The 15,684-nt window shown below is 31.0% G+C and overlaps 1 protein-coding gene across 1 annotated transcript; it reads left to right on the top strand.

The window, feature by feature from the left end:
• The first annotated feature begins 9,358 nt into the window (after window positions 1-9,358).
• LOC131150975 (fructokinase-2) lies at window positions 9,359-13,429 on the top strand. The gene is made up of 4 exons (XM_058102104.1): window positions 9,359-10,046; window positions 11,303-11,635; window positions 12,809-12,925; window positions 13,054-13,429. The coding sequence occupies exons 1-4, from the start codon at window positions 9,624-9,626 to the stop codon at window positions 13,183-13,185; spliced, it is 1,005 nt and encodes a 334-aa protein (XP_057958087.1). The 5' UTR covers window positions 9,359-9,623; the 3' UTR covers window positions 13,186-13,429.
• Window positions 13,430-15,684: the final 2,255 nt, after the last annotated feature.

The raw sequence follows: 15,684 nt of genomic DNA, 5'->3' as shown, positions 1-15,684 counted from the left end.
AGTATAATTTTATTCTTATTTTGTCTAAATCTATATCAATTCAAATTTAATGTCTGAATTTTGCCCATGGGAGCATAGTTGTTGGACCTTAGTACAAAACTAAAATGAGTTCTAGGCTAAATTCATACAAATTTGATATTAAGTTCGAGACTAAGGAGACGTTTGTTCCTAAGAAGGATTATTTTCTTAATGGTCTAACATGAAGTGATGGGTATTGTTCGTTTAACTTCTGAATAAGTAGTGCTAAGAGCCCTATGAACACTTCCGTATTTTTTTAATTCGACCTATTTGTTCCTCTCATCTTTTTTCCTTTCCACTAACACTCTCCTCATTAATTTAGTTAGATTTTTTTTTCTTTTTACACAATATATAGGATGTATTTATTTATTTATTTTTACTTATACACAAAAAAATATATATACATTTGTTTTTATTTATAATTAAATAATATTCTATTTGTAATTATTTTTTTTATTTTTAAAGTTCTCATAAAATATTGAAGGGTGAAAATAATGAAATTTGCATAATTACTTTAATTATTCAATATTCAAGGGTTCATTTTAGGTCTTATTCTGGTTTTTGGTTCATAACTAGAATCAACATTCAATGCTTAGTACTTAATTTTGTCAAATGCCCCTAAATTCATACAAATTCAAATCTATAACCTAAAATTTATACTCTCAAGTGTAATTTAAGATTGTGAGTACGAGTTTCTAGTCTTAGATTTGTGTGAATTTGAACAATATTCAATATAATTTTATATTATATTTTATTTAAATTCATATAAATCAAAATTTAAGAGCTTGAAGTCTAACTTTTGAATTTAGGTTACTTTTTTCACGAGTTTGAAATGATTTATGATCATATCTTTATATTTGATTTGATAATTTTTACTTGTTACAACTTGGTATGCCCTAAATATATAAACTTATAAAAGGAAGTCAAAACCCAACAATCACTACCTAAATCAAATCCTCTGGTAAAAACAATTAACTCTAATCCAATAATGAAGGGAGAGATCCACGCTGGCGCTTTAAACGTCCGAAGTGATACACGCCCCCGCATCATAATGACGGATTACCCCAAGGGTCAAACCTCGCCATTATAAAGAAGGGTGATGCAAACAAGGCAAAATAACTCACTCTTAACTCACTTTATTGTTGCATTCAACCTCTTTGAAGTGTTCCCTTACTTAGGCGTTGGAGTGATCCCCCGATGTATATCCCGGGTCCAACACAACTTTTTAACGAACCCATTCGTGTGTATGTTGAAATAAGATAGGAAAAGCAAATAATAGGGAAGACATAAATTGTGAAATCTTCTTTTTGTAATATATATATATATATATATATATATATATAAAGTAGTATATTTTAATTAGTATTTTTATAATATAAATGAAATATATTAAGGAAAGGGGAAATTGTGGTGACAACTAATATTTTTATAAAAAATAAAAATAAAATAACTAGTCACAAAATAAAATTTTCTAAAAATTTTATCAAGAAGACCAAACAATTTTTAATCATCATTATTCCTTCAATATATTCTCGAAAATCCCTCCAAATTTAAAGGTAATCATTATATATATATATATATATATATATATATATATATATAAAAGCAAATGAATATTTTAAATTACTAATAGTAACTGATTCGCGATGTGTACCCATTTCTTTTTCGATGACTTCATGCTATCTACTTTTAAAATATTCTCATAATTGCTTATCTACTCTAAAATACTCCAAAATAGAAATTTAAGACAGTGCTCATAGCTAGGGATGCATGAATTTATAACATTAGAATTTAAATTTCGGTGAATTTGGATAAATTTAAATGCACATTTTATATTAGTCTATCCAAATCTAATAAAACTCTAAATCAAAAATCTTTTTAATTAAGGATAAGGTTAGCCTAAATAGAATTGACTTATGGCTAGACAGGATCTTTCTCGTAATTTAGTGATGTTATTTAATATAAGAAAATAAGTTAAATAAACCTTAAATGGGCCATCAATAATAATAATTGATTTTTGAAAAAAGAAAAAGAAGGGTAGACTAATGGCCTATATACAATAATTATGAATTATTACAACTAATAACATGGATGGCCTAAATTAAAGCCAAGTTGCTTCAATAAAAATAACATGTGATTTGCGATATTTGTGTTTGGTATGGTGTGTATACTTCTCAAAACGTACTTATTTTTCAACCCTTGTATTTTGAATTGTCACAATACTTTAGGGGACGTTTGGTTCGTGACATCTTTCAAGATTGTCGAAAATATAATGTCCATAACATTTTATTTTCACTCTTATTTAAGTATGAGAATTTGACGTGACGAGCATGTTGACATTCTTAGGAATGAAAAGATTCCCCGAAACGTGGGCACCGTGTTCCCGTCTCTCCCCATGGAAAAGTTTCATCGGGATTCTCATGAGAATCCTACTTTTTAGATAAGATTGCCCTCACTATTTTAAGTTTTGTATAATATAATCACCCTCTAATAAATTATTAATAAAATAAAAGAAAAAAAATTAAATTAGCACAAATATTAATTATTTTAAAATTAATATATATGCAATTTTAATTAAAGATATTATTAATAAATTTCTAATTAAAAATTTAACTTATTTTTCAATTAGAAAATAGTTCATTAAAGTATTAATATGGAAATTAAAAATAATAATTAACATAATTACAGTTAATGTTTTAATTAGAGAATATTAAAAATTAATTAAAAATATTAATAAAAATCTTTAATTAGTCTTTAATTAGATAATAGAAAATGTCTATTAAAACTGTTAATATATATGTTAATCAACAATTTTGATTGACATTTATAATTTATTAAGTAAAATTAGTAATATTTTTTTATAAAAATTTAATGCAATACTTAATGTTTACACAATATGTTGCTCTAAATTATTTCAATTAATCAAGCATTAAATGTTAATTATTTTAAATTTATAATTGTTGAAAACTTTATTATCTACATTTAATTGATTTTTGTGTTGGAAAATATAATTATTTTTCATATATTTGATACACAAATGTCAAAGGTATAATAGTCATTTTCTTAAAATATCTATTAAGATTCACATATTAAATTAAACATTGACATGAGAATTCGATGTAAAGTCTTATGAATCTTATAATGTGAATCAAATGAAAATATTTTTATGACATAGATATCCTATTCTCAAAAATAAAATTTACGATAAAGAGATGACGTATAATAAATAGATTTTATGTCGCGAGCCAAACTATCCTTTAATATTTTCATTAATATACACCTATGATGTGACTATACTCGCCACTTCATTGGTTGGTCCTTAAATTAATGTCAAACACCAACTATTTTTCTTAGGACTTTGTTTGGAAAAGTTTTACCTACTTCCCAAAATAAGCTTACTTATGCACCTCTTGTATTTTGAATTGGCTACAAGTCACAACACCTAGTGTTCTCTTTAAAATGGATAAATGTGATGAGTCAATGACAACACTTGGCCCTTTGGTGTATTGATCCTAGGGGAGTGTTTGTCTACCTACATAAAAAATATTATTATACAATAACATTTTTAGAAATTTTTAATTGATTTGTGCCATAAAGTTCTCATAAATGCTCATAGAATGTTAATGTCAATATTTAAATAAATAATTAATTATGATTAATTTAAAAATACTAAAATGTTGAACATCTGGAGTTGAAGTAAAATTTTCGAAATTTAAGGCCCGAGTGAGCATCACGGGTGTAATTTTTGGAATCCACTGGTAAAATTCAGAAAATTAAGTAGGGGTGTCAAATATTTGTTTAAATGTTAAATTGGAGTACATGAGACTTAGGGAAGGTTAGATGGGTAGTATTGTGGGGAAATAAATTAATTAATTTGAAAAAAATGTAAATTATAGGAGTTGAATTTCGGGCACCAACAGCGTAAGCTTTGGATCCTAATGAGACTCTCAGTAAGTCATGTAAGTGGAATAAATTATAACATTATTTTTAGAATGATCGTTTAAATTAATATTTGAAAATGAGCATATTGTATTTTGTCTAAAAATTATTATGATACAAATATCAGATAAATTGTGTGGTATTTGAGTAATATTAATTTGTGATGCTTTGGAATCTGAAATTAATATATTATAAATATTAGATGAAAACTGTGTGACACATGATATATGTTGAAAAATGTGAAATATGACGATGAGTATTTTCTGAGAAAATATTAAAATGAGAATGATTGATGTGATTAGTGAAAAATAATGAAATGTGGTATTTATATGTGAGTGGAAATTATTTGTATGAGAAATGAGTTTGTACAAATTATCGATATGAGTATTTTGGGAAAATGTGAAAATACGTAAAATATTATTCATAAATTTTGAAATAAAAAATAAAAAAAACTATTTTTGCACAATTAAACAAACAGTTTACTTTTTTTATTTCTAATTAAAAAATCTTGAAAATCTAATATATATATATATATATATATATAATTTTTTGAAAAATGAAATTAAAAAATAAAAAAAATATTACACACAACTAATTGAGCTCTAAAATTCTCATGTGTCAGCCTAAACAAATGTGAGAATAATATATTATAATATCATATTTTCAAAAATATTAAAAAAAATAGGGCAAAAGACAATTAACTTTCTTGAGGCTTGACAAAAAGACAGTTACCTATTCGAAGGTTTTAAAAATGCCACAAACTTACCATGATGTTTGCCAAAAAAAAACACAACTTTTCTTAAAAAAACTTATCTTTTTACAAAATATAAAGGGGGTTATATCTTTTTAACAAACCTCATTGGAGATCCTTGGAATTCTTGAAATCTCGAAGAATGTTGCTGAAATTTTTGAAACCTTAGCACTCCGTTTGGAATTCAAAAAATATTAGGAAAAGAAAAGGAAAATATCAAAGAATCCACCTTTTCATATTTGGTTATCACGGAAAGTAAGAAAGAAAACGACAAATAGATCAATTTCATGTACAAAATTTTTGATTTTACACACAATTAATATTTAATTTTCCCTAATTTTTAATCATATAAAAACGAACTTTCATTTTTAATAAAATATAATAGAAAATGAGTTTTTTCTTTATTTTCTTTTCCTTTCCTTTTTCAATCCTTGATCCAAACGGACCGTAAGAAAAAGTCATTGTATTTTCACCAAATCTCAAGAGGGGTCGGAGTCTTTTGCCCTAAAAAATTTCAAAAAACAAACACGCCCTTATATTAATGCCTAACATCCCTATTTTTATGTAAATTTTGTGTTTGGGAAGGTGTACCTACTCTCCATTAAGTGCTTATTTGAATTATTCCTGCAACTATTGTATTTTGATTTGGCAAACAAGGCCTTTGTTCTCATTAAAATGCATGTGTGCTGTGATATATGACCCCCTTTGGATTTTCTGTTTTTGGGTCTTATGCTGAGAGCAAATTGGTCCATATATTTTTTTTTTGGAAAATTTGTATTTTTGCTTTAAAAATATGTTCAATAAAATTTTATCACCTCAAAAAATATAGATTCAAGAATATAAAATTTGTTGGGAATTATACCTGGGACAATAATCACACACGAAGAAAAATAAACAAGCACATCCACGCTGGAACACCGGATTTACATGGTTTGGTCGAATCTGACCTACGTCCACGGGAGCACACCACTACACTATAAACTGGGAAAAAAAATACAAGGAGGAGGAGCCACACTACTCAACTCTACTCTCTCTGTCTCATACTCCTTAACTCTCTACACTGCACAATACAACACTCTCCACAGCATACAAAGCTCTCCACACTCTCTGCTCTCTGCACACAACTCATACATAATCACAACTCCACACACACATATATATATACAAGGGGAAGCGGAGAGTTCAAAGAAGGTGGCTGCAGATTTCAATAAAATCTACAGAGTAGATGGCCGCCGGTCTTCAGTGTCAAAGGCGGTGGTTGGGTTGGTGCGGCTGTCGGTGACTCCACACCTGCAAATTCAACAAAATTATATTAATTTCAATCCAATATTTAAATAATTAATAAATTCATTCTCGCACATATTTAAACTATCAGAGATTGACGCTGCGCACGAGCTAAAAATTAATAGATAGTGTAGAATTAACCTGTAAGTTATTAAAGATTTTAAATACATAACAAATTTATTACAACATTATATTAAAAATTAAAATTCTCGTTCAAAAATTTAATATAAATTCTAAAACAACTTATTTAAATTTAGTAAATTTATCTTATGTTAGTATTGAAAATAGAAATTTATACTGCGAGTTTAAAGTATTTAAAAATAAAATGTATACAAAGACCTTTAATTTATTAAGAAAACAATTTTTTGAAGTTTAAAATGATATTTTTTTATGTATTTCTAATAATCGAAGTAAAAGACCCTTTTGCCCTTACAGATTAATCAGCTCATTTGGGGGTCCAAATATTATTACTTACAAAAAAATTGTATTACTATAAAATTATTTTATATCAACTATACACTTGGAGTCATAATTATTCATGAGAAATAAAATTTCTTGAAATTTTTCCTAGCAATAGACTTATTACAAGTAATAGTGATACAACGTGCAATATCAATTCAATACTTTATATATCTAAACAAATTTATTAAGACTTAATTGTATTTTTGACTTTATTTTGTTTTAAAAAATAAAATTTAAGAGATCGAGAAGAAGAAAAGAAAGCAATCTGTGCCAAAATAATATTTACGGACGTACCCATTAAATCTATTAAACCGTGTTAGTATTTTTTAAAAATATTTTTTCTTCATTTCTTTTGGATTTCGGGTAGAAACAATTAATTTGGCGATTCTGAATACCCTTTTCATTAATTAGTAATGTTTTTCATTTAAGTATTCATTTGGTTATAAAAATTATAAGATAATTTAATGAATAATCCACCAACAGCAAAATTAAATTTCTTAAGAGTGAAATATCTTTAATGCCCTTATCTGAGGAGAAAAGAGGTAGCATAGAAATTCTATGTTACCAAACTACTATTATCAATGTCACCATCCAACCACTAGCTGCCACAATTGCACCATCCCTATCTGGGCCAACCATATGTATACTAATTATATATATTATATTTATACGCGCACCCAAACAAACAAACACACACACACACACACACAAAGATATATATCAAAGAGTTATGGAGATATTTTAAAAATAAAGGACAGCCCGGGGCATAAAATTTTTCTGTGTTCGTGTTCTAGAAAAGGACGGACCATATTAAGTCTACGGAACACAACCTTATCTTATATTTTTAAAATGTAAAATTAAGATTTATCGAGTGACGCATATATTCATGTTTTTAAAATATAATTAATGAGAATTTATAAATATTAATATCTATTTAGTTATAAAAACTATTTTTTATTTTTTTATTTTTAAAAAATTGTAAAAAAAGTTAGTTTATTTTTTTTTATTTTTTATAATCTTATTAAAAAGGTAGAAAATAAAGATTTTTCTAGATTGAGAAAAAATATTTTTAATTTTTTTAAAATTCACGTAAGATAGTATAGCTTGTGTTTGGGTTTGCATAGAGTTGAAGAAATCAAAAATTTAAATTCAATTTTGGCTAAGAAATTAATAATCTAGAAAATAATAAAAAATATTTTCCAATATTTTCATATAAATATAGAAAATTAAAAAAATATGTTGGTATTTTTTTAATTATTTGAAAGTCAAACTATTCTAGAAGTGAATATTTCAAAACTTTTTTATTGTTTTTCTTATAATAAATATTGGAAAAATAAAAAATTTTAGTTTAATAATTATTCGAAATCTAAAATGAAAAGTGAGAACTATTTACAGTCATAACTAAAAGAGCCCAAAGAAGCCTCCACGGGCATTACGCGGTGGAAAGACATCAGCACCTAAGAAGGAGTATCGGGAGTTCAATTCTAGATAGATACACTCATAGAGCCAGCGATATCTGTGGATGGTAAGAATTTACTCTGTGAGCCAGCGAGGACCGTGGATGGTAATGAAAATGTGTCCCGAGAGTCGAGTTGGCTGAACGTCCAATTAATGCATAGAAGTCGTGTCCGCATTTTGGATTTTAACTAATTAGTAGGATCTAGGGGAAGGACGCTAATCTGTAGGTTTGGTGTTGTACCGGAGGTTCGAAGGCTTGTTAGTGGTTAAAGTTCCTATGTAATAAAAAACGAAAAAAAAAACCAAAGAAATCTTCTAAAAAATGAAAAAAGAAAACAAGAATTAAAAGCTACCTCCTTTTTTTTTTTCTTCAATTACTGGTCATGAGCTTGCGCAATCATTTCGTGTATGGATAATCATAAACAATATGGTTAATTATGAATAATTAATAATTATTCATAATCATAGATGTTTAGCACGGGTAGGATTTATATTTATTAAATTACTCATTTAATAAAAATATTTTTAATAAAAAATTATACAATAAATATTTTTAGAACATAATCAACGAAAAAATCTACATTAAAAAATTGTCACATGTTCTCTTAAGTAATAAAACTTACACTTGAGCAACTCTATACTAAGTAGGGCTTGAATAATTACTATTTTGAAATAAAAAATTTAAAAAAAACTATCTATATCACGCCCTTGAGATTTTTTTTCTCGAGAACATGATACAAATGGAGAAAAAAAAGTTATCTATATTTTTTTCTTAAGTTTTAAACTATGAGAAGTTATCTATAGAAAATTTGTAGGGATTTTGATGACACCGACTACATAATTTTAGGAAAGTTTGAATTTTGATTTTTTTTAAAAATGGTTATCTATACTCTATAGCATTTTTAATAAATAATTTGGCTGAAAATTTAGAAATTCATGGTTAATTTGCCATTTTGGCCCAATAATTAATTAAAAATAGGGTGGATTTGGTCCATACTTTGAAAAAGGTCGGTCCATTGATTGTAGAATACCTAACTTTTTATTTATTTATTTTATAATGCTTTACTTTTTGAATTCTTAAATTAAAAACGTGATACATAAAAAATAGTCCAACCCCTCTCTAGTTTTTTTGAGAACTTATAACTCAAAAATTAAATATGAAATTATCTAAAATTTTACAAAATTAAATTCATTAAAATTGGTAAAAAAAATTATAAAAATTCGAACTTCAAAATTTTTTCGATAACATGTGTATTTTTTATCAGAATTTTCTTAATTTTTTAAAATTATATTATTTTTTCAGAATCAATAGTTGACTTGATAATTATTATTATAATTAGAGGGAGATATGTCCATTCTGACCCATCCCCCTCTGAAAAAAATGAATTTTTAATTTAATAATTACGTGAATTTTAAGTTAATTAAATTAATCCCAATAAAGATAAGAATTAAAAAATGGATTAAATTACAGATAAATACATATTAAATTATAGATAAATAGGATTTAATTAAAGATAAATACGGATAATTAATATAATTAAATTTACCATCTCTCTCTCTCTCTCTCTTCCGTGTTTGTTTCTCTCTCTAACTCTCCCACATCCACTCTATAAATTTCTCCCCCTCCTCTGACCCTTCTCCTCTCTCCATTCTCTTCTCTCTCCATAAGCTTTCTCTCTCTGTCTCTCTGTTTTTCTCTCTCCCAGTGGTGATGGCGATGAACAATGGTGTTGTCTCCGGCAAGGCCTCCGGCGGGGGGTTGATTGTGAGCTTCGGGGAGATGCTGATCGACTTTGTGCCTACAGTGTCGGGCGTGTCTCTGGCGGAGGCGCCGGGATTCCTGAAGGCGCCCGGCGGAGCTCCGGCGAACGTGGCGATCGCCGTCGCGAGGCTCGGCGGCAAGGCGGCGTTCGTCGGGAAGCTCGGCGACGACGAGTTTGGGCACATGCTGGCCGGGATCTTGAAGGAGAACGGCGTCAGCGCCGAAGGCATAAACTTCGACAAAGCCGCCCGCACCGCCCTCGCCTTCGTCACTCTCCGCGCCGACGGCGAGCGCGAGTTCATGTTCTACCGGAACCCCAGCGCCGACATGCTCTTGACGCCCGAGGAGCTCAACCTCGAGCAAATCAGATCCGTACGCTCTCTCTCTCTCTCTCTCTCTCCATTTTTTCCGATCAGTAGGTCCTGGATTTTATCGTCCGAGGGAGTCGTTAGTCTCACCCGCGTGCGCTGGATCCAAACAACCCTAACTGGCATACCACGTCATCCACAACGGGCACACTGGGTCCCACTGAATTTCTTATAATCTACATTAAGTACTTTAAATTAGATAATTCCATTAATAACAATCAAATGGTTCTGATAAACTTAGATTAGCTGTGGGTCCCAATTGTCTTACCGTCCGATTTTGGGCCCGTCATGACGTGGCACGATCCTAGAATTTAGACGAATTTACTTTTTATAGCAAAAAAATCTTTTTGGCGATTTTTGACGCGGGTGGAGGCGCGTGGGATATGTTTGAACAGAAACTTGAACTATTGGCCTTGTGCTGGTTTTTTTTTTTGACTCAATACACAAGCGGCCACGCGCTTTCACCGCCTTTGACTCTCACATCCTGATTTCCCGCGTTTGGTTCTTGGGAATCCGGGATACCACGATTGCAGCAATTGGATCCGCGATCCTAACAATCACCCCGTGATTACTGGGATATTGAATTCTTGAAAAGCAATAATGCAGTTCGTCATCTGAATCCTTAATCTGGAATCGGAGCTCCATTCCCATTTTGCTTTTGGGATCTTTCCAAAAGTTCGGACTTGGATTAGACAGGCTGAAATCCTGCCTTAACAATCATCATTTTCTGTTCATACAATATTTTAGTTTTAAATTTTAAGTTCGTATTTTTATGTTTTGGAGAAATCAAAATTTCCTCGTCTTTGGTTGATGGTTTAGTCTCTTCCTCAAATTCAATTGCATATCTACTCAATTATTAGTTTTTAATGAAAATAATTGACATAGGCATATAAAAAGTAATCCTTGCACAGAGATTCTGCCTCCAGTCTAATTTTTTATTAGGTTAATAAAAAAATAATTTATTGGAATGTGCCTCAATTCTAGTTTTGTAGTGGGGAAAATCTTTTTCTCCGAACTGCTCATACTAGTAGACAAAATAATGTGAAAATTAAAAAATAAAAAAAAGATGAAGACACTACTCAGCTGAGTCAGCTCTCTTTTTGGAGTAGTTGTGTACAGTTTTTTCTTTTAATTTTCCAGCTGTTTTCTTTGGTAGACTCATTGATGAAATAAAATATTACCCCACCAAACTTCATCTTCTTTTTTTAAAAAAAAAAAAATTCTTCATGAATAAAAATTATTGGGTTTTTGATTTTACAGGCCAAGGTTTTCCACTATGGATCAATAAGTTTGATCGTGGAGCCATGCCGGTCGGCGCATCTCCGGGCAATGGAGGTGGCGAAGGAGGCCGGCGCCCTCCTCTCCTACGACCCCAACCTCCGGCTGCCGCTGTGGCCGTCGGCGGCAGAGGCGCGTGAGCAGATCATGAGCATATGGGACAAGGCAGAGGTGATCAAGGTCAGCGACGTCGAGCTGGAGTTCCTAACAGGGAGCGATAAGATCGATGACGCCGCAGCCATGTCTCTTTGGCACCCTAACCTCAAGCTCCTCCTCGTCACTCTCGGTGAGCACGGCTGCAGATACTACACCAAGGTATCAACTTCAACAACGCCCTCTTTCAAATTTCAACTAATCAAATATAGAATTGAAGTTTCAAAATAGATGGGAAGCTTCATCTCTTGGTCAATATCTCTGACCTTTAGTTGCGTGGTGGCCTGGTGGGTAGGTGCATTCTGAATTATATAATAGAACGTTGCTTTGCTGGTGAGATGGAACCCACTGTCCTTTTGGGTCCCCTGTTGGTATATTACTCCGCTTGGAAGAAATCTGAACATAACCCACCAAGGCAATCTAGATCCAGAACATATTTAATTGATCGTCAGGAGTGCATAGGCCCCCCATCCCATGTGTTTCTCATAAATTTGATGATTCATGTTTCTTGTTTTAGTTTCCCCATGCAAATTTGTCCTGGTATTTCCCAAATTATCGTTCAAGATCTCAGAATTCCACTTGCATTTTCATTTTGTCAGATTGCAATGCATGATTTGTTGACCTGGAACAGTGGAAATTTTGAAAATTTGTGAACTTTGGATTTGTTTGGTAGACGCTGCTGATCTTCCTTTAATTTATCTGCCAACTTGCTATCTTTTCACGTTTCTATCCGTTGGCAGAGTAGAAAACTAGATGAAAGTAAACAGAGAGGCATGTAATCTCTGGTTATTTCCCTCTTTCAATTTCCCTAAATTGGGAGGATTATTTTTGCAAACCTCATTAGAAAAAAAGCACCTACTTTCTCACTTTCCACTTCTCTTTCTTACTCGCTAAATTTAAACCAAATGCACTTTCTTTGTACCTTTCCACCAACCTCTTTACATCTCTTCCCTACAGTATGGTATGCCCTAAAAGCCTAAACTTTGTTCTATGAGCCATATTTGTTTTATGCTGGTTCAAGAAATCTCTGTTCAGACTACTCTACCAAATCAGAACTAAGTGAGTATTTTCTCGAGAAATTGAGAAAATTGCCCTTATGTAATTCGGGAAATTTCAATGAAACTCATTCGAATTTTGTTTTACATTTTATTCATATGTACTCAAATCTAAATATAAATGTCCAAAAACTCTAGCCTCCAAGCATTGGAGCGAGGAATGCTATTTTTCAACACAGAATAAATAGCTTGTCCATGCACAACTTACCCAAGACCTGCCTAATGCACTTAACACATTTCCTGTATGTTTTATCTTTATTTTTGTTCCGCACAAATACAGAATTTCCATGGATCCATGGAGGCCTTTCATGTGAAAGCAGTGGATACAACTGGCGCTGGTGACTCTTTTGTTGGTGCACTTCTGTGCAAGATTGTTGACGACCGATCAGTTCTTGATGTAAGTACTCAATTTCTCTCATCGTCATTAACACTGCTATAGTTTGTGTTGGGACAAATGTTGGCTTTAATTCGTCAGATGAAAAACATGTGAACTCTTCTTTTGTTGTTTGTGAAAATAAAATGCAGGATGAGCAGAAGTTGAGGGAAGTGCTGAAATATGCAAATGCATGTGGAGCCATTACAACTACAAAGAAAGGAGCCATTCCTGCTCTTCCCACTGATGCTGATGTCCTTACCCTTCTTAAAAGAGGAGCATAGAATCAGAGGATTAGGAATGTTTGGCACTTATTAATTTTTGTTTTCTGTCTTTTCTTTTTTTTAATTTTATTTTATTAGTTTTGGGTTTTTCTGGGTTTTTTCCTTTTTTCTTTTTAAAATTTTCCATAGGAGTTGTTTTCAATTCAATTCAAGGGAAGGGTTTTTCTTGTTCCAGTTCATGTTAAGGAGAATTGTGCTTTAAGTTTAAGGTATCCAGTAAATAAATTTCCTCATGTTTTTGGCACTTCTATTTTTTCCTCTTCTTTTCAAATTTATATGATTTCTTTTTTGTGGTAAAATACTACTTTATTCCTTACAAAGAGGGAAAGAAGGAAGTGTGACTGTGCGAGTGACATGCAATCAGATCATTAAGGTATCTTTGTCCCTTTATAAAGAAGAGGTGGGCATTGCAGAAGGCCCCTCTTTCAAAATTTTTTTTTTAAAAAAATGTGAATAAATAACAAGATAGTGTGTAAATTCATTTTGATATATCAAAGAAATTAAAACAGCGATCGTCAGCATGGAAGTTGAACCAATAGAGGCCTCACTCCTTATAAAGAGATTTAGAATCTGAACCCGTTTGTAACGATCCAAATTTTTCAAACGTTTTTTATTTTTTTAACTGTCAAGCTATACCTTATACATAAATATCTGTCATCATCACAGCCTAGAGTGGATGCCGTTGTAACTTGTGCATCCATCTATATTAACATACACACACATGTACAACATTTTCCAAAAATCCCAAAATATTATAGGTTCTACTACTAAACCCAAAACTCACCCCAAAACTATGTCGACTCAGTCGTCTCCTCTATCTCTGAGCCGACTCTGCATGCCTCTTTGGATTACCTGAAATGTTTATAATGTTAAGGTGAGACACCTCTCAGTAAAGAGAAACATGTTGTTACTAGTGTGTGACGTATGAGTATGTACACAAAATATAATCTTTAATTAAACTATAAATGAGAAATGTGCAAAAGTATCTGTATAATAACCCACATCTATGTTATTTAAAATACAGATTTTCTAAGTTATCCATTCAATCATATTTCTAACTATAATAGGTAATCTATGTTTTCTGTGTATACTTACTATATATGTACATAATTCTGAAAACTTCATTGGATGGCTGTATGTAATGATTTAACCCCTTATAACAGGGTTGTGTGGCCTGTAGGAACACTAGTTGGCCTACCAAACTTAGTCTAACTGTATGCATATGTCTGTATATGCCTATAGCACGAAAGACCCGCTCCACCTGGTTCAAACGCCAGGGAGCCCTCTAGTCGTGGCCCAATTGGCAATACCATACTCTATCTAAGACGTATGATTGCACTGTCTATACTGTAGAGTTACGGTACCGTACTTTGTAAACTGCTCTATTCCATCAGGGTTTGATACTATGTAATATTATTTCTATATAATATATATTTGTTTTACCATGATTCTATATCAACTGTATTAACCATAACGCTGCAACAACTGTATTTTTGTATAATCTTTATTTCTGTATGTCATGGTTTTATGCTCTGTATATCATGGTTTTGTAAAGTACTATATAAACATGGTTCTGTAAAATATTGTGTAATTATATTTCTGTATAACCGTGTAAACTATAATTCTGTAAGACTCTGTATAACCGTAGCTCTGTAAATAAAATTGTATAAGTTGTATATCATAATTCTTTAAAAACTGTATAATCATGATTCTATAGATCTGTATAAAATTCTGTAATATTCTAGTATTTCTCTTGTCACACAAATTAAATAAAATTTAATAAATATCATGTGTAATATTGTATAATTTTCATACTCTAATTTATTCAAAAATCATACTCTGTAACTCATCTTCAAATACTATGCTTTATTGGTAAAATTTCTAAATTAACTGGCATAACATATCTCTCTTACCTGACTGACTGAATTCTATTTTTTGTTTTTCTATTTTACACCCGTGGTGTTCATAACTTCAACGCCCTGAAATTTTATACGTATATTCTCCAATCAATTCACTAAGTTCCCAAAATAATTATCATCTTCATATTTTCCCGAACCTGCATATTTCAGTTTATCTACTGAATATCAACCAAACAAATATTACTATCTTTACCTTACTTTTTGGGAAAATACTCACCGAAACTTTAAATCATGCCTCCATCATTTACACCATAACCCTGTATTTCACAAATTCTCATTTCCTTAGTTCAACTCTAGAACTATAATCATATTCACATTTCTAAATCTATACATGCAACAATTTAGATAAACAACCCATAAACATTCAAATAACACTCATCTTAGTTTTGGGATGGTGCCCCAAAACCCCAAACTAAAATTTCGCTCCGCTTATGTTGTAGAGAATCTTCCCAGGAACCCCATGGTGGATCTTAATCGTTGAAACGAGGCATAACAGAGTTGGAATCGAAGAAAATTGGGAGAGGGTATGTAGGGTTTTCAGTGAGAGATAGAGAGTTTAATTTTGATGTTTTAAATGAAT

The sequence above is a fragment of the Malania oleifera genome, chromosome 3 (assembly GCF_029873635.1).
Source record: "Malania oleifera isolate guangnan ecotype guangnan chromosome 3, ASM2987363v1, whole genome shotgun sequence".
NCBI lineage: Eukaryota > Viridiplantae > Streptophyta > Magnoliopsida > Santalales > Ximeniaceae > Malania > Malania oleifera.
Note: the sequence above shows the minus strand (reverse complement) of the source record. Positions and strands in the feature narration are given on the sequence as shown.